Source organism: Harpia harpyja, chromosome 10, assembly GCF_026419915.1.
Source record: "Harpia harpyja isolate bHarHar1 chromosome 10, bHarHar1 primary haplotype, whole genome shotgun sequence".
Lineage (NCBI taxonomy): Eukaryota > Metazoa > Chordata > Aves > Accipitriformes > Accipitridae > Harpia > Harpia harpyja.
The window spans coordinates 32,563,246-32,582,913 of NC_068949.1; the positions used below are offsets into that span (position 1 = coordinate 32,563,246).

Below are 19,668 nucleotides of genomic sequence, written 5' to 3' on the forward strand. Positions count from 1 at the left end.
TCTAGCTTCTACAGCATTCAGTTGGGAGGATCGCAGAATTAGGTGCAGTGATTTGGTTCCTCGGTGATTCCACCCCCCTCCCCGTTTATATTACATGAAGGAAAAAGTGGATTCAAACCATAGGAATGTTAAAAAAAAAAAAAAAGTCAGAAGTGCCTCTGTGGGTCTGACTGAGAGTCACATCTGCTTTCCAGCTCCAGAGCACTGGAATTACTCCAGAGGGAAGCAAACTAGGGGGAAAAAAAAAGAAAAAAGAAAAAAAAAAGAAAAAGGACAGGAAATGAGGATCAGCACATGGCCAGGAATTTGGGGAAATTACATATTTAAGGTGGAACAAGCTAATGTCTTTAAGGTGGATTCCATTTGCAAGCTGCTGGATTTGTTTTTATTTCTACACACTGATGTGTGTGGTGTCTGTTACCTAGCCCAGCAGACAACAAAGCAGCAGGATTCAACTGCAGTCTCTTCCTGCTCCCTCTCCCCTCACACTCACTGCAGGAGAAGGAGGTGCTCCTTTTAAGGCACTCAACACTCAGAAACCGTATTGCTGCAGAAGAGGAATCCTTTTCTGAGTGGTACCTAACAGTATTCAGAGCAGTGTAAGTCTAATAAACAGCACAAGACAGTTGGAGATCAGCTACCCAGGCTGCAAAGGACCAGCCTGCAGGGATGGATCACTGCATCAACATTTCCAAAAGTGTTGCCTATGGAAAAAAACCCTGTTTCTAAGTGCAGCTTAATCCTCCAGCAAGACTGCAGCATAGTGTTCCAGAGCAGCAGAGAGGATGATGGCTGACCCCCACTACACTTGTCACACACATATGGGGAGCACCTAACCCACCTTTTAACAAGAAGAGGGGGTGCTCAGCTCGAAATGCCTCTTACAAAAAAGCCAAGGGCATTCTGCATTCTCCAACTACCATGGGGTGCCTGGGGCATCCGCTGTCCTTCCAGTAGATCACCATGAAGAAGCCACTTAAGCCACTGCAGCAAGTGTCACTGTCACCAGAATACACTTCTGCTATATAGGAAAATACGTGTTTTGGATTGGCCCAAAGGAGTTTGTGAACAAAAGGGGGAAAAAAAGAAATTCTGCTTATTGTAGAACTGTTAGTATGGCAAAGGGGAACGAACAGTAGTAATAAGGCTGCATTTCAGAAGGAGAATACCAAAGTAAACTAAAGATGTCTTGCAATGTTTCTCCCCTTGGAAAACCTATGTGCTCTTGATTCCTCAATCTGCAACTTTGGATTCCACTTCTGTGAATGATTAAAGGAGAAAAAAAATGTGACCTGACCAAACCCAGGCATTTTTGAGTTCCTCCTATCTAGAGTGCCTTCCTGGCTCCACTGCTATCTTTATTAGCCTACTCCCTCTATGGGAGCATTAGATAGGAAATAAAAAAATTAAAAAAAAAAAAAAATCAGTTTTCTAAGTAAAGGACATCAAGAAAAACAACAACATTGCTTCAATTAGCATTTTCATAGTCCTCATTCATAGCTGATAAATCAAGCAGAATTCAAACAAAAGCAAGTTAGAGCTTGGGGAAAGGGGAAAAAATAATTACTATAATTACAGGCTGAATGGAAAAAGATGACTAGATGAGATGTTTTGCACCACTTGAGAGATAAACCTCCTTTTTTAAGCTGTTGTATCACATCTTGTTTAAAGAGAAATGGGATGTCACAGCACTGCCAGATTCATACACAGATACAAACCAAAGGGCAGAATCATGAAAGAGCACTAAAACTTAAGTTCTGCGTGAACCGAGATGGAGAAAGGTCTCATTAAGTACTCATCCTGACACCTTTTATCACTATCTGAGACACATCTAACCTACATTATCCCCATAAGCGTTTAAAAAGGGGATTCCTAAGTCACAAGACTCCTCTATGACTGCTGTTTCAAATACATAAAGTTTGATACATGATGATAACTCCGCCTGCCCTTGGCATCCAGTCCCTCTACGTTAGGAGTATCTAACGTGGACAAGCAGAAATCAGGCTAATTAGCTGAAGTCATCAATAAGTTGGAAAAGGGCTACAACCAGCATGATCTCTTATGTCCCTGAAAATAGCACTACCTGCCCCAAACAGCTCAAGAGATCACAATCAGCCTTTCAGCATTGCTATAAATAGATTTAAAAGTGTTGCAGAATAACTCTTATACTGGAAACACATTGAAATTACACACAACAGAGAGCTTTGTTAGGTCTCACAGATCTTAACTCAGATATGGGCTTTTAACTTGAAGGAAGGAAAAAAAATAAATCTACAAGTTCAGGAATTTCCCCACTAGAATGGTCCACAGCTTTTGCAGACACTGTAGTGTTACTTTAATCACCATTGTATCGTCTTAGCCTTTTCTTTACATTTCTTCAAGAGGCATTATGAATGATTTGGGTTTCTTTGCCCAGCTACAGAATTATTTAAATGCTAACATTAAGTGAATGATCAGAAAAGCTCATTGTCATAGGTTCTGCAGCAATCTGGCTGCACAGCTTCTTTACCTTATGTACCACCATCCTTCCAGGTTCTTTTGGATGACCTCCACGGTGACCCCTTTTTCGAACCCAATCTCATCCTTCCCCTGGCTGGCGTATGGCTGGATAGTGACATATTTCTCTTCTAGTGAAGGGAGAAAAGGCAACATCGGTTAGGGTCAGAATTAGTCCAGCTGTTTTTCTGTTCTGCTTGCTTTTAAACTGTTATGCAGTGATTACGTGGAGCCATTACAAAAGGCGGAGCCCTGCTCAGGGGCCCACTGATTATTTGTGCTGACGACATGATAGATAATCAGCCCCTTGCCACTATTCTGCTGCTGATAATCACAAAGTGTTTCCATGCCAATAATGACAAAAAGTCCCCAGAGAGCTTCCCCCCTTCTTCCCGCCCCCCTCCAAGTTCCTCAAGCGGGTAAGGGAGAGGATTTGAAGCTGGACTTAACTCCCATATTGTAACTTGACAGAATCAGCCCTGCTGCCAAATCAGCCAAGCGTCACTGCAGAAGCTCCAGCCAGTTGGCTCTTTTGAACATGCACATGGCTGCACAAAGCATTGTGTTACTGAAACCCAAGCCCTGCATCCCGAGAGGGACTGATCCTCCCCAACTCAGAGGGGCTGGCCCATCACACTGCTCTCCTTGGACCTCTTGAACAGCATAGGTCTACAGCAATGAGCTTAAAACAGTTATTAAAAAAAAAGTGACAAAAGAATATAAGGGGTTTGCATTTGACAGGAGACCATACAGCATCTTGCATTCATGGGTCGTGAAGTGTTTTGCAAACATACTTTTGGTGGACCTCACTCCAGAGAAATACACAGGTGGCAGTGGTAAAGGAGGACCAGAACTAAGACACATACTTCAAAAGCACAGCTAGATTTCAAGTATGGCGTTTGAGCCAAAAACTTAGCATCCCTATTCATCTCCAGCACCTATCCCCTTCCCAGCTGGGCAGAGTTGATGAGAACAAGCCAATGAGCAGAGCAGAACAGACACTTTCCCAGCATCTTCCTCCACCCACCAGGAGTCATTTACTGCAGCATTTCCATCACACTCAAGGTCAACCTTTTCCTCTGTTAGCTTAAAAAATTACAGCTGGCATTGAAAATGTGTACTACCAGCCTTGCTCTACAGCGGCAGACACGGAAAGTGTTACCAAACCCCTCTCCTGAACCCAGGCTACAGTGCATGTAACAGCATGAGTTTCTGCAGCTAGATCAAAGGCAGGGAAGGCAAGCAATAAAGCGCACCCCAACCGGCTTTCCTAGCACTTTCTACTGGCAGTTGCAACAAGGCACGGCCAGGAACAAATAGAGGGTTGTCAGTGCACTGGAACAGGCAGGAAATTAAGTGAATCCAGAGCTCCTGATCACTGCAGAACAAAGGAGCTATGAAAAGGTTGCAGCAGCTTGAGGCAAACACTCTTTCGGAGAGAGCGAAGCGGACCCAACCATCTGTTTGGTTTTGTGGCTCAACTGCATTTTGTTGCTGGGCAAAGCATGGAAACTTTAAGAAAAAAAAAAAAATACCAATCCAAACCCTTACTGAGACAAAGTAAGAAATAATACCTCAGAAAGCAGAGAAAAAAATGTTGGCAGAGCATCTGATGGCAGAAAATTCAGCAAAGCTACATCTCTGAAGTGAACTTCCCTCAATGGGTCACTTTTGGATTCTTCTCATTCTGATGGGGTAAAACCTGTCAAAACCTTTGCCTCCAAGAGGAAAATACTCTCTCCTGCTCTCCCCTAGGAGGGCTGCTTTAACTATTTTATCACTGGTAAGGAATTCCAGCTAGTTTGTAATCAGCACCATCAGGATACGACACCTTCCCCACAGAAATACTCTACAAGATGGGGCCTGACGAATGAAACCCAGCTAATGAAACCCTGCTTCAGTCACAGGACAGCTTTCCTAGCTGGGTTTCTGCTCTGCACAGTAAAGGTGGACTCATTTTTCTTCTATTTCAAGTGACTGCTGCTGAAGGAGTTACATGCCCGGTTTCCACTGCATGCAAAGCCCCAAGCACTAAACTGAACTGCAGAAGATCCCCAGGCAGCTAATTTCGTCCCTGAGAGGAAAGGGCCAAGGGAAAGTTCAGGTGCACAGAGCTGCACTGTCCAGATACACATTGCTTCAGACACTTCCAGGGATGTTTCTAGGAGAGTAATAAAGAGCTAAGCCATGTGTTTGCGGGGCGTTGGAAGAAGGCCCTGCTTTGTATCTCCCCCATACCAAAGCCGCTTTATAACCCAAGCTATCAGAGTTCACCCTTGCCACTACAGCTACAACAGAAGTTTCTCTGTTTATCTTATTTTTCCTCCACATAAACAGCAATCCCTGCTGCAGCTAAAGCGAGCTATTCAGCTCCTCTTGCTGGGCAGAGTGGTCTCACTCTTCAGGGATGTGACCGCCCTTCTTCTGCAGAGGACAGAGTAGGAGGCCACGAGTGAGGTGCTCACTCCTAGAATTCAACACAGCTTTCCAAACTCCTGCTGCAGCAGGACTTCTCCTGTGTGAGGAATTGAGACAGTGGTCACCCATCAACCCCAACAGCATTTGAATCTGATCATTCAAGGATGCCCTGGTTTCAGCTGGGATAGAGTTACTTTTCCTTCTAGTAGCTGGTATAGTGCTATGTTTTGGATTCAGTATGAGAATAATGCTGATGACACACTGATGTTTTCAGTTGTTGCTAAGCAGTGTTTATACTAAATTAAAGATTTTTCAGCTTCTCATGCCCAGCCAGCAAGAAGGCTGGAGGGGCACAAGCAGTTGGGAGGGGACACAGCCAGGACAGCTGACCCAAACTGGCCAAAGGGGTATTCTACACCATAAGATGTCATGCCCAGTATACCAAACTGGGGGAAGTTGGCCGGGGGGTGGGGGGCACGGATCACTGCTCAGGGACTAACTGGGCATCCATCGGCGAGTCATCAGCAACTGCAGTGTGCATCACTTGTTTTGTATATTCCAATTCCTTTTTTATTATTATTCTCATTTTATTATTATTATCATTATTTTCTTCATTTCTGTCCTATTAAACTGTCTTTATCTCAACCCACGAGTTTTTCTTTTTTTCAGTTCTCTGCCCCATCCCACTGGGTGGGGGGAGAGTGAACGAGCAGCTGTGTGGTGCTTAGTTGCTAGCTGGGGTTAAACCACAACAAAAGGAAATCAAAGTTTGAGGTGAGGGTCCTTTGCAAACTAGGATGCAGCCACCTTCCAAATATTAGATCCCTTCCTCCCCCACACAAATCCACTCTCTCCACTCCAAATATGGATGAGTGGCTTGCCAGTGAAAAAGACAACAGATCCATGCAAGCTACTACAATAGCCAGCAACTTCTGCAAACACAACTTTTGGGCCTGCAACTATACATGTGGGCACACATCACTGCTCTACCTGTTAATTACTGCCTGTCTTCCTCTCAGCCACTGACTCCTGGACTTCCCTTCCAGTTTGTTTCAAGGTAAGGCAGAAGAGCAGAGACATCCTCCAACTCCTCTCATTCTGGCTGAAAACAGGCCAGGAAGGACTGACCATGCTGTTGAGGTGGCACATTGAAAAAGCGGCTGCCAGTTGCATAGGGAAGCCACATGCCCAGCTGGGAGAGCTGCAGCCTCTTTCCTGAGCTTTTCACCATTGCTTAGGTTTACTGGGGAGAGACTGCACTCTTGAGGAGCACTCTACTGTCAGTATTGAGATTACTGCTTTGCCTGTTGCTGCTCTCACCCTGCTGCCTTGCACACACCATACTCGATACTGCCCATCAGTGGCTCTGCATGACCAGAAGACACTGGCCCACTCTATAAAATGAAATACTGAGTTGCTAAGGAGGATGGAACCCCATCCAAGTACCATGACACTGGGATGCACAGGTAAGGCTTTTCTGAATTGGCACTCTCTTATACTGTCCATGAACACCTCCACCACTTACATCTGCAGTCCTGTGGCTTTCAACTCAAGACTACAGCTCTTTGAGGGGAAAGCCCTTCAGGTGACTTGTCCCTATACGAAGGAAGGGGAAAAATGAGACTACATGGAAGTAGAAAGAGAAGAGAGAGGAAGAAGTTCCCCCATGAAGCAAGACAATCAAAAGTGTTAAAAACCTGCTTAGAAAAGAGGGTCCTACAATGTTTTTGTTTAGCAGTCCTATTTTTAAGCCTACAGATCAAGAACAGGAAGCCACCATTACAATTTCCCTTTGCGAAGTGCTTTCACAGCAAAAACTACAGCCATTTCCAAGATTACACACGTTTGGTTTCTTTCAGTGGTGCAGGGGATACCACAAACATACATGAGGTTTATAACTTAAACAGTATTCTGGAGATACAGGCCACCTTGCAACCAAAGTGTAATTCTGTTTTGTTTCTCCAAGACTATCTCTAGCCAGTGGATGTTTTGCATAAACCAAGATTTGCTGAAGGGAGCAGTGGAGCTTTCAGTGGATGTGTCACTTAAGAGGACTGATGTAGCATTCAAAATTTCAGATTACTATTCAAAAGTCTTTAAGAGAAGATACTTGACACTTCATGACTGATACATAAGGTTACTGGAAAGACTTAACACAGATAAATGGTTTCATGAGAGAATCAGCAGAGCATCAGCCAGTAGAAAGACACTGCACCAAGTTACAGTGACAAATCTGAAATATGTTGGTTTCATTCAAATACTATGACAGGCAATGGTATAAAATACAAGTCGGTGAACCAGCCCAGATCCACCATCAAGGCTGTATGCCCAGATCTACAGAGAATACTAGTGTTTAATTTTGATTCATTAAGTTTTGACTTAACAATTAACAGCAAAAAAAATGCCAACAAAAGTATAATTTGTATTCCCCAGCTGCAGCTTCCATTACATCAACTTCAGCTGAGGTCAAGTGGGCAGAATAAATCTTACTACATGCTACAAAGCACATACATCAGCTAAAAGGCTGCACTTTGGAAATAATGGGATGGGAGTCCTACTCCCCTTCAAGATGAAAATGGCATAAAGGCACCTCTGTTCTTAGCATGTGACACCCAGAGATCTGTTAATAGTTCAATTAGCCAACTTCACTTATATTTCTTTACCTCTAATTTGCAGGTCAAAGATAACCTTCCCCAGCTGAACTGAAGGACATACCTCTATTGGAAATTCAGCTGCCCTAGTAAATCCAAACAAAACATGCATGCAGAAGCAAAGCCTGTTTGGCAAAGAGCTACGATACAAGTCTGTCACATCATGCATTACCCAACTGCAACCCACTTAGCTTGGAAGGAAAGGATTAGTATGTGTCATTCTCTCTCCTCCCCAGACACAGACACTATTTAAAACATGCACAAGAATTTCTGCACTGTTTGGACTACCCAACTCATACCACCCACTTGTAGCTGTGCTCTGCCCAGCCCTCCCAGACACCCTGGCAGCCCAGTGCTCAGTCCACTAGTTATTCCAAAGCCTCACTTCCCTATCAATCTTTCTCCTCCTTCCTTTTCTGCTCCCCAAAGAAAGGCAGGCTTCTGTTTTACTCTGGTTCTACCTAAAGTCTCCTGAAGAAAGACAGTAGAGGCTTGGGGCCAAAATACAGAGACAGGTCCTGGTGGATCACTGGGAAAACAGTGTGGACATCAGAGGACAGTTCCCATGTCCTTGTAACAGCCCACAATACTACAGAGAGGGCTTTTCTAGCAACTGACATTTCCCCCCAGTAAGTGTAGCACAGACTGCTGCAGTCCAGCTGGGAAGTGTGCGTATATAGAGGACAAAGCATTTGAGCCGCACAATGCCCTGCATTACAGCTATATATAGTATGTGTTTTGTACAGATGTATACAACCATGTTATTTTCAACAGACCAGGTACAAGGAAGCCAGTGGTATTGGAGAGTTACGGGTCACTCCTTCACAAGCCACAGACATCTAATGCCCTTCCATGGCTGTTAGAAGAGAAAAAAAGAAACCAAACCAACAACACAACCATTTTGTGTCCCTCCAGCAACATAAGTGTTCTGCCAAGCTGAGACCTTTCCTATACACAAATAGGAATAGCTTTAAAATTAAAAAGCTGCTTTAAAAAGAGTTTTTGAATGCATGCCTAGTGCTGCAGTAGCTGAGACTGTTCCCTTTTCCCTCCTTCATCCTGCATTGCACCCGCCACCTCTCCTTGCACAGTCTGCGACTCTGCCATGAGATGGGCCTGAAGCCAACCTGGCCAAGGAAAAGTTAGTATGACCCTAAGTCTGGTTTGGTTCATTGCAGATCTGCACGAGCATAAAGGAGAAGGGAAGATGCTGGGGCAGGTGAGACTGGTTCTTTTAGTGGTGGCACCACAAACTCTGTGTAAAACTGTTCTCTGTACTAAACCAGGCTAGTTTCAATGCAGCTTCACTTAATTTTGAGGAAAGAAGCCTATTTCTGAGACTGCTGGAAGCAGAGTCAAGGCAACCTATATGGAACGATCTAAAACCAGGCTAGGATAGTTTAAGAGTGCCCACATGTCTTCTCCCACCCATTTTAAGATGGAGCTTAATGAAGTGCAACTTTTTGCATGAATAGGATTTATAATACAGCTCTTAAACCATCGTATGATTTACAGCAGAGCAAGATGACCTGTAGGCACCTTGGCTATGCTCATCAAGTAGTAAAAGGTCACATTTGCAGCCATAGTGTAGCGGGGACTGAACAATTTCTTTTGTCTCACCCAGCCTGCTCAATGGCTATGATACAACATACTGGTTGCAGAAAAACTAGGGATGCTACATTTAACTTGTTAAATTCCAGGAGGACTTAATGTCAACAACATTTATTTTTGTATAATGGTAGACCATGACAACAGTACTTTGTATTTTTTCCTTTTGTGTAGGATTGCAGCTTGTAATTAAACAGCCAGCAGACGCACCCATTCCATCACACTCCCTTTAAACAGCATATACCCAAATAGGTTTTCTTTTGTTTCATCTGCTGTATTTCTGTCTGCTAGCAGAAGGGGAATCTCAAAGACTTTTTAGGCATTGGGCATGGCATTTTCCACATCAGGTGACCTGTTAGGACATCTCTCCCACAGGAAAAGCCTCAGAACAGCGAGGATGAAGCTCCATCTGCTTCTGAAGAAACCGTACCAAATTGTCTGACAGAGCAAGACACTGAATTTGACAGCCTGTGGGGCTCCTCCAATCCCATCTATCAAACCAGAATTTCAGATTTTACACGTGCACTCACGCACACATATACTACACATTAAAGTTATGAGGTGTCTTGAGAAGGCAACTTAGTCCCTCCTCTGGCTGTCTGGATTTATACTTACTGTCAGGTCAAGGAAAGCAGACCTACAGTTTTACTGCTCAAGTTGTAACGTAGACCTTCAGTAGCGCTTTCCAAATCTTCCTTATTCAATCTTCCCGATTTGCTTGGCACTGGTTATTTCAGATTCCTCCTAGTCTATCACCAAGGTAACAGTTCCTTTCCCCAACATCTTCAAAATCCTCTATCACTGCTGCTCCTCACCGCTAGAGCCCTGATCCGGCCCTTCAACCTCTTTTGCACAACCACTACAGCCACCTCCTGCTTCCTTTGCTCCCTTCCCAGCCTTTCAGCACACTTCTCTTGCTGAAGGCTCTTGGCACAGCAGCACTCTGGTACTTCAGCCAGACTCCAACCAAGAGTACACCAAATTCAGTTGTCCCATCTTGAATTTTCAAGCCTGTGTGCTGTGCCTTGCTTTAATATCCTACTACACACTCTCATGTGTTCTGCTCCCTTAAGATTTCCCACTCCTTCAAATCCTTTCATCTTTTCCCACTCAGCCCCATGCCTTTCTTATGATGTCTCATCAACCTGAATAGGCTCCCTCCTCCATGGTATCAAATAACCTGAAACTCTCAAATCCTTCCTAAAATAAGCCTTACCTACCCTGACTTCCTGCCTTGCCAAACGAGCTTAGTTTTAGTCCTTCTTTAAAAGCTTTCAAAAATACCAAATAAATATCACTTTCCACTGTGAAAAACCTTTTGGTTGTAATAAGATGCATGCCAAATTGCCAGTTGCCCAGGTTCCTTTGATGCACAGATCTCCTCTTTGTTTAGGCTGTAAACTATTTGGGACAGGAACCTTGCCTTTAAGCAGCTAAAATACCATGCACGTTTCCAGCCCTGCATAATCAGTCTCATCTCTCCCAGGCAAATGGCCAGCGCTCATACGTTTCTGCTTCCAAGTTCTGAGCGCCCCGTTTTGCATACCTCTCCTTCACCTATATTTTATAAGTTGGCTCTTTTCTGCCTCCATAAATAAGTGTGGAAGTTATCTGCAGCACTTCAGGAGCCAACCACGTAAGGCTGTAATTTCCTTTGCTCAGCTGGTGTTTGTACATGCCCCCAGCTTTCTGTGACCCCATCCTTGTTGATATGCCAGTAGGGGTGGGGACAGGGGGGAATTGGGCTAGAAATTAGCCAATTAACGATTTCTCAGCAAAATGCAACAGCCCCAACTCTACATCTTCCAAACCACAGAAGAATTTTCTTTCAAAATACTTTCCCCTCAGTCAGCAGTCTGCGCTCGCCCTCCCCCACTCCTCCACTCCACCCCCCCTTTGTCAGACCTGCTTCTGGAAAAAGTCTCGCTGTTCCAGAACACGATGCATTAATTCAACATGGACTTTGTTTTACTTGTCTAAATATTCAGCAGAGAAAATAACCGTCCAGAGTTATCAAATGTGTTCATCTGCAGACAGGAGCTCTTCAGCCTTTGTCCCTCTCCCTCCGCCCCCCTTTTTTTTAAATAACAGAAAACCTCATGCCAACAGATAGAAAAGAAAAATAATGACATTTCTTCTAAACAGTTCTGTACTGCACATGCTCTTTCTTCAACCAGCAAGCGGCAATAAACATTTACTACTTTCCTTGGAGCACAGAGGAGAAAAAAAAAGAAAAGAAAGAGCAAACAAAGTCTGAAGCTGCACTGTGCTGGTTTGATTTAGCTCAGCAAAGCAGCCTTGTGCTGTGAGTGACAAACATTTCACCAGCATCAAGGACAAGCAGGGAAAAAGAGTGGAAACAAAGGGAGAAGCCCTGCGAGTAACGAAACGGCTGCCAAAGAGGGCAAAGCGGCTCTTGTGGGATGCGGGAAAGGGTAAGAGCACATGAGCACACCAGCCAGGCTCAATTACCAGTACTGATGACAAGCTCTTTCCACAGTTAGAAAACTGGCTGCAGAATGACCCACCCAGGCTAGGAGATGGCATTCAAGTATCAAGACGACTGGGTTACATGGCTGCCTTCCCTCTACACCCCGTCCATCTCTTCCCATCAAGCTCGCTCTCTCCCTAAGTTAGGCAAGCAGTAGGAAGACCTATGGTTTCCAAGTTCTAACTTTACCTCTTTCATTGAATAGCTTATTTCTTGTGCTAGTGGCTACTCCTAAATATTAGGCTCATTTGGCAGAAATTCAGCCCATATGTCACTATATTGTTGATATGAATAACTTAAAAGTACTTTCCTGCATTGTAACAGCTCCAGTTGAAAGTGTTGGGCACAAAACCAAAGTAGCAATAACTTATGTCAGATATCTGGCATTTAAAACAGGCATGGAAACCCCCACTTTTCCCAATCAAACTTTAATAGCACAAATGACTTCTCATGAAATTAGCCTGTAAACAATCCTAAGTCCTCTTCCAGGGGAAGTTCCAAATAAATGCATGTGTAGAATTAGCATTTTACCTGCTACAAGAAAACATGAACTCTGCAGCTTGCAGGTCTAACAAGTGTCAGGACTGAGGAAAACTACAAACGTTCACGCTTTTCCTCACAATCCATATTTGTATTATTGGAGTTTCGTAATGTATAGACAAAAGTTTAGAAAATGTACCACATTTAAAAACATTTAACATTTTAAAAAAACAAGCTCTGCAGCTACGTAAGAAACATAAACCAGTGTAATCTCTTAGATCTGGGCACACCACAGACCATTTTAAAGAGAAAAGTTCAGCAACAAATGTCATCTGTTTCTCTTTGTAAAAACAGACTACAGCTGTTCTCTTTACAGATTTTTTTCAGCTTTAAAAAAGGAACACTACCATGATATTCAATAATTTGTCTTTCACATTTCTTATTCACAGACCCAGTAACATTGCTCCCAAATATCTGAAGTTCAGGGATGCTTAGCCTCTTCAAATGTCTTTGGAAAGGGTAGAAATATGCCATATGTTACCCCTGATAATTCTCCCCCAGTAGGCAGTCTGTAACAGGGAAGCAAACACCCTTCCCTTCTGCACTCAGACTTTCCCCGTGTTTTTAATATCCAAGTCACTTACAAAATCCTGGCCTTCAGAAACAATGTTTAATTCCTTCAATTCTGGCTTTTAAGTGATTCTATCATAGTCCTAGCTGGTAAAAATGCTTATTAGTGGTACCCAAGCATAAATATAAAGGGAAGCATCCTTTACAGCTTGCTTTTAAACTCCAGTGAACTCTCAGAGCTAACCCTTCCGACAGCAGGGACTATCTCAAGCAGAGTATTGCTGGGTGGGAAGAATTTCAGCCAAAATGTTTAATTGAATTCATTTCCAAGAAAGAGGCCAAGTGGGGGAGGGGAAGCTGTTCTGCCTGCATTGAACAATTCTGGCAACCTCCTGTTTGAGCAGCTCTAGTTCTTCTGTGCTTTGGAGCAGGGACTTCAAGGTTGGCGGGGGGGTACGTGTGTACACTTCATGCACTCTGTCATTTCAGTGCAAACCCACCCAAATTTGGCCTTGTTAGAAGTCTTTTGGGCTGGGATGGGAGAGAAGGAAGGGAGTAAGAATCTCTCCTGACCTCACATAAACTGTGATCTGTTAGAGAACAGCAGGCTGGACATCCAGAGACTCATACTTTGAACAACTGCAGTTTGGAAGGCATAGATGTCTGTACAGGCTACAGCTATGCCAGACGACGAAGCCACTGTCTCCAACCTGTCCGCGAGTATTCAGATAATTTTCTTTACTTCCAATGACCCTGCTCTTGTAAGAGCTCCCTAACCTACTATTTCAGATAACATTAAACAGCTTATTTTTAGCCAGCCTGGCTAGCTGTGGCTGAAATGCATTGGAAAGAGCTTATTGAAGCAGCTCAGCCACAGAGGGTGCCCCAAACCTTGAGATACTGCAGTCTGTGCCAAGTTCAAGTGCCGAGATTTAGTTTGAGATAAAGCACATATTCTCCAACACACTCAAAAATCCAGCGTTGCTTAGGCCTAATAGGGAATAAGCTGTTATGGAGCAAGAAAAAGCCAGGAATGAAAGAGACTAGGGGAGCCTGTGGTGGGGAAGACTGCCAGGGAAGACACTGTGACACTGGTCAGAGGGCAGGTCTGGAGAAGATGCACCCAGATGGTGGGCATAAGACTGCAAGAGGGAAGACCTGGGAATCCAGCTTAGGTTCTTGAGTCTTACCAGTCAACGATGCTAAGGGACAGATCATGCAGTCTTAACATTTTGTTTGCAATATTGTATGAATATGAAAGGATGTATTTGTTTAAACTAGTAAACAAATTGTTTGGAAAACTGATTCCCAGAAATTCTCCTAGTTAAATTGCCAGGAAGTATCTGGCAGAGTTTGACAACACAAAATAAGTAGCTCCAAAACTCTGGGGGTACAGAAATAAGCACAAGTTCTTTTTCACAAGCCAGCATGTGTGCTTGGGGGGGAGGGGGGGGAGGTGTGCCTTCAGGGTGTATTTAGTGGCTGAGAAGCAAGACCTTGTCTTTGGAGGATAGTTCCAGTTGCTGCAGGGCCAAGCTACAGTAGGAAGAACACCCCTCTTGCTATTTTGGTTTCCTCAGTAATACTTTGAGGCAAAGGTAAAAGGTCACTGAAAAGTTGTATGCGCTTGACACCCACATAAGTCTGCCCATAGAACCACCACCAAATCCAGGAGAAGGTAAATTTGCTACTTTAAAAAGTACATTCTCTCCTTAGTAGGAAAAAGCACCTTTTCCTCAACTGACAAGCTTCTCTCGTGCTTACGTTTGGTTCCATCCCCTCAGTAAGGTTGTCTGAAAGTTACACAGAGGTGCAAATGGTGCTTCCCCCCACCTTCTTCCTTTTCAAAAGGCAAGGAATACCACATCTGGACAATCTTGCAAGAACGCGAGAAGGGGAGAGAAAGGGGTACCTTTACTCTGGGAAAGACGATTCACATCCACTAGTGAAATGCTTGGCTCGGAAGATTCCTCAGACTTTACCCAAACATGGCTTCAGAATGCAAGTGTTCCCTCCCACCCCACCATGCTCCCTGTCAGACCAAAAAAGCTTAAAAAAAAAAAATATATATATATATATATGTGTGTGTGTATATATCTCTCTATGCTGCCATTGGTGGTATTTTAAACACCTAGGACTGACACCAAAAGCTCCCAAGAGTTCTGAAGAAGTCTGTCTTTACCAAGCACTGCTTGCAAGGAAGAGAGGGGACTGAAACTGGAATGATTCTCATCTTTCCACATCAAGCACTTTTCCAGCGTGCGCATCTCTGACCATGGCTTTTTGGCATTCTTCTCATTTTAATAGCCCTGAAAGTATCACTTGTCCTTCCTGAGGTAGGAAAGACTGAGTACAAATATGCCCGAAGTTAAAACACAACAGATGTGAGCTTCCCCAAACAGCACGAGGAGCCAGACTGCAAAGCTACCCTTGGTTATTAGCCTCCAGCTCTTGGGGTACCTAACCCTGGCTCCAAGACACCCTCAAGCTGTCATGTACAAATGCACATCTGAACTCTGGAGCTTCGGCCTCGCTCTACCAGAGTGCTGAAGATGCAGACCCTGGCACACAACAGCCGAAGCTGCAGCATGGCTTTTGGTGCACCCTTAGGGGCTGGTGCCATAGGAAGCTATTAATTCACCTCGACTCTGCTGCCTGTTGACTATCCCGCCCAGCGTCCATCGCCGGTCCAGGCGTCTCAGGTGAGCCTTGCGTCTCTTAGAAACTAGTTTGGAACATGGATGGAAACAAAAAAAAAAAAAAAAAAAGACAAAAAAAAGAAAAAAATCATGGGAGGGTGAGGAATAAAAACAAAACATGGCATTTACAAGCACTGGTCTTGTTAGCAGGAATGGGTTAGGTGGGATGTAGACATTTTGTTTTAGTTTATATAGTACAGTGGAACAAGTTAGCTTCTTGAGCCTGAGCAATATGAGCCACCTAGAACTGTCACAAATTGCCACCCTTGCTACTGGCTTTCCTTAAAAGAACCAAACCCATACATACACCCCAAAACAAGCTGCACAAATGAAGACAACTTGTCCAAGGAGGCTGCAGTGGCAGATCAACATCATTGCTGTTGCGTCTCCTAGTTAGGCTACAGGATCTTTGGAAAAATACAGTCTATTGCATATGACATCAAACCCAATAGGGCTCTAACCCTGTCTAAGCAAATTATCACACTGCAAACAAAACGCAGGGCGGGGGGGAAGGCAGCTTCTCTTATGTGAGTTCACTTGTAAAAGCAGCACTCAGGAACAGAACCCAAGTGAAAAGTGTCTCACGTCTCTCCTTGCTTGCAACACGTGACTCACGATCATTGTCACAGCTAATTATCATGATCCAAATTTCTAATATACTGATTACAAATATAAGGAAAAACCTAACCTTGCAATTATTGAGCAGGCTCAAGAAGCTAACAAGCCATGACTGAGAATTAGTTACACACTGAAACAATAATTTATGCTTAAAATATAAACAAAGACAAGACACCTATGGAAATGGCATTGTGAAAGCAGCTGTGCACAGAGGACACCACTTGTTTTCTGGATTGCACATGTAGAACTGTACTCAGATCCTTCTTCTGCTTGTGAAGGTGTAAACAACACAGGAACCATTGGACTGGCACAGAAACACAGATAAACATTTCCCTTTTTCCATTCAAGGGCTTCCATGCTAGTTTGGCAACTACTGCAACGGTGCTTGGTGCTGCCACAAAGCAATGCACAATACTACACTTCAGCTATTGCTACAGTGCAAACACAACTGTTTTGCTAGTGATGCTGGGAAACTGTCCATAAACTTTGATATCGCATAATTAATAATCACTCAATTCTGCTTATGTGCACTCATTTGGGGAAGGTACCCTTATGAAAGCAGACACCATCATCTCCTAGAATTATGTTCTGTAGACAATCAGGCACAGCAAAATTATTTGATTGGGGAACGATTAGCTGAATAAGTAAAAAAATTAGTAACTTCCCCCAAAAGTGGCTTTTGCCTTTTTGCCCTTTCTATCTGTCAGGGGCTTAGACCAGACTTCTGCACCTAGCTCATTCTTCCTCAGTTTCTCCTTTGCTGTAAGGCCTAAACCTTCCCTAGTCACCCTAAGTGGAGGTGTGGTAAGTGGTGTTGAACAGACACAATATCTAGTTTGTAGTACTCTGTACTTCCCCTTTGATGCCACATGGGTCAAAGAACCAGCACAAATTTTCCGAGGAGCTGGATTTCAAGTTTATAGATTGCTGTGGTTTTGGCTAACAGAAATCAGTGATCCTCTGTGAAGCCCATGGTGGCACAGAAGATGAGCTGTGTTCACTCCTTGCTGGTGGTGTTTTTCTTAGCAATTGTTTTAACCTGGTGGCTTTCTCCAAATCAACGGGACATTAGACTGCCAGTTACACACACACTACGCAAGAGGCAACACAGGACACCTCACTAGACATACAGATTATAGCAGAGAGAGAAGCTAAAGCTAAATTGACAGTAAGGCTGCCTGCATTAGGAGGTTTCTATACAAGAAGGGAGGAAATGAAAGGTGTTGAACTTAAAGGCTTGCAGGAAGGAAGAGTGTGGAAGGGGTAGAAATTTGCTTCAGGTGTCAATACAGAGCAGTTACCCACAGCTCCTTGCTTGCACCAGGAGTTTGGAGGATTCAGCCACCCAGGAGCAACGCTTGAACACAGTGGGTCACACAGATCCACCACACTGTGTCCTCCTCACAACATATGACTATCCCCAGTGATAGCCCTTTTATATCACAATGATGCTTTGTATAAGTCAGGTTTTTTTCTCCTCAACAATATTGAATTTTGCCATTTGATCCTAGACTTGGACTTGGTTGGTCATGCCACAGTTAATCAGCAGCAAGGTTATTTATCAGCAAGCGTCTAAACCTTTCCAGAGACCATTTTAGGATGTTTACTTTAACAGCTCCTGTGGCTGTGAATGTTTCTTTAGATCGCTTTCTGAATGTTTTCCAAGCCTTTTAAGATGGTGTTGGTCTAAACACAGGCCCAGGTAGCAGTCAACTGTCTACCCTCGTCCTGACAAAAGATGTTGTGCAGGCTCAGACGCAGGGAGGAAACACTTTTGTCTTTCTCAGGGAACAGACTATTTAAACAGAGACACATGGAAATATTACTGCTATGTACAAGCAGCATTATTAGCAAGTTGCATTCAGCACCTCCTTATCTTTACAAGAGCCTGCCACAGCAGAGCAGACCTCTGAGTTTGCCTGGCTTGTGGACTTGTTCCAGGTCCACTGCAAATGGAGAGGGCCAAGAGGCTGATACAGAAAGCTCTCTACGTTAGTGTTTCTACCCTTTCAAAGTAGGCAGAGCACAGATTGCACAGTTGCAGGAGGTCAACATCTCCAGAAGTCACTCTGAAACTTGTATGAACTCTAAATCCAGGTGCTAGGGCACTTAATCCACCTAAAGCGCCTTCCTCCTCAGTTATATCAGAGCCCCTTTCTCCTGCCTCCTGAGAGAGAGTTGGCAAGTTTTCTGTGTAAATGTGTTCACTTTTACACACTTGTCTTTAAGAGAGTGAATCTGAGTTGTTCTTTCCTCTCTTATGGAATAACTATTAGGAGAAGAATAGCCCAAGTAAAGAACTGGAGGGGGCAAAAATAAAGAACAAAGGAAGTCTCAGCTTATGTAGTTAATAACATAAAGTTACTGAAAAGCAAGTGAAAGCTGGGGCACATCAAAGCAGCTGCAGAGGTAATGCAATTAGATTTGTCACTGAGATGGAACTGAACTGAAAGGGAAGAACAGTCTCAGGTTTCAGCGTATCTGGATATGGAGTATGGCAGGGAGCATGACTGCTGACCATAGCTGAGGAGAGCAGTGTAATGGATTAAGGGGGACCGACAGGAAAAAGATAAGGAACATTTGATGGATTTTCCATTACCCAGGAAACACTGCTGTGTGGCAACAGCCCTGTGCAGAGTACACTCCAGAGGGCAACATGAAAGGCGGAGGAGAGCTTGAAATGAAAGCACTTTATAGCAATAAGGCTGTCAAGCATGCACCATATTTAAGAGTCAGGAAAAGGGAGGAAGCTACAGACCAACAAACAAGGCATTCTTCAACTCTTTCAGAAAAGAGCAGTAAGATTTTTTCTTTACTAACAGGGAAACTTTACTAACTGCTTTTGCATCTGCTAAGATGTTGCGTCATACCAGACTGGTTCCCGTCCTACCAGTCTACAGCCAGTCTGTCTCTAAACCCTAAGTGACCCAGGATATGGGTGGCTTTGAGCAGGGAAAAATTAGTTACAGAGCCAAAGATTTCAATAAGCCACAGATGTCACCCTTGGGGCCCAGCATAAAGTTATGTTTTGCCTGTGTGCTATCTTAATGGGCAGATGGTCATCCCACCACATCTCTAAGCTTCCTGCCTGTGCTAAGGGAAGGTCAGCTGAGTTTCCACATACGTTTTACATAAGTGTCACGTCAAGAGCACCTAGAAATTTAGCAAGACGTTCATTAGAATGGAGCAAATCATAATAAAAGTGTCCTTTGTACACAGTTGCTACATGAGAAGTCCATTAAGATGTGGTTAGTCTTTCATAATGGAACAGAGGAACATGTGAGGTTTTACTATTCCATTTCTGGAACCTGAATTAAGCATCTTTAGCCAAAAAACAGCGCAGCTAAATACATATACATGACAAATGGCATCTCAGTTTTAGTAGAATGAGACCACACCAAATAAAATTACCTTTCCACACAATCATAGACCACAGCAAACAGCAGTGAAACTAGTTTCAAGGATTAATTAAAAAAAATTGTAACGAGAAGCAAATTGTAATGAGAAGCAACCATTAAAGTTAAATCTCACTCCTTTTAATGGCCTGTGGCTCGAACAAGCATCTTCTTCCAATTAAAAGCTCTCACTTGTGTAATTTCTGCAAACAAGCCATGCAAGTTCTCTCCTTCCATGGACA

The 19,668-nt window shown here is 43.7% G+C and overlaps 1 protein-coding gene across 6 annotated transcripts in view; it reads right to left on the reverse strand.

The window, feature by feature from the left end:
• The window catches only part of SH3PXD2A (SH3 and PX domains 2A), a 269,424-nt gene that overhangs the window by 20,487 nt on the left and 229,269 nt on the right, over positions 1–19,668 (reverse strand). For 5 of the 6 annotated variants that reach the window (XM_052798568.1, XM_052798567.1, XM_052798571.1 and 2 more), the window contains 2 exons: positions 15,356–15,439; positions 2,510–2,627 (listed from right to left, as the gene is read on the reverse strand). In XM_052798568.1, the coding sequence (XP_052654528.1) occupies positions 2,510–2,627; positions 15,356–15,439 (202 nt within the window). The remainder of the gene's footprint in view (positions 1–2,509; positions 2,628–15,355; positions 15,440–19,668) is intronic. The other variant, XM_052798569.1, reaches the window with a different exon arrangement.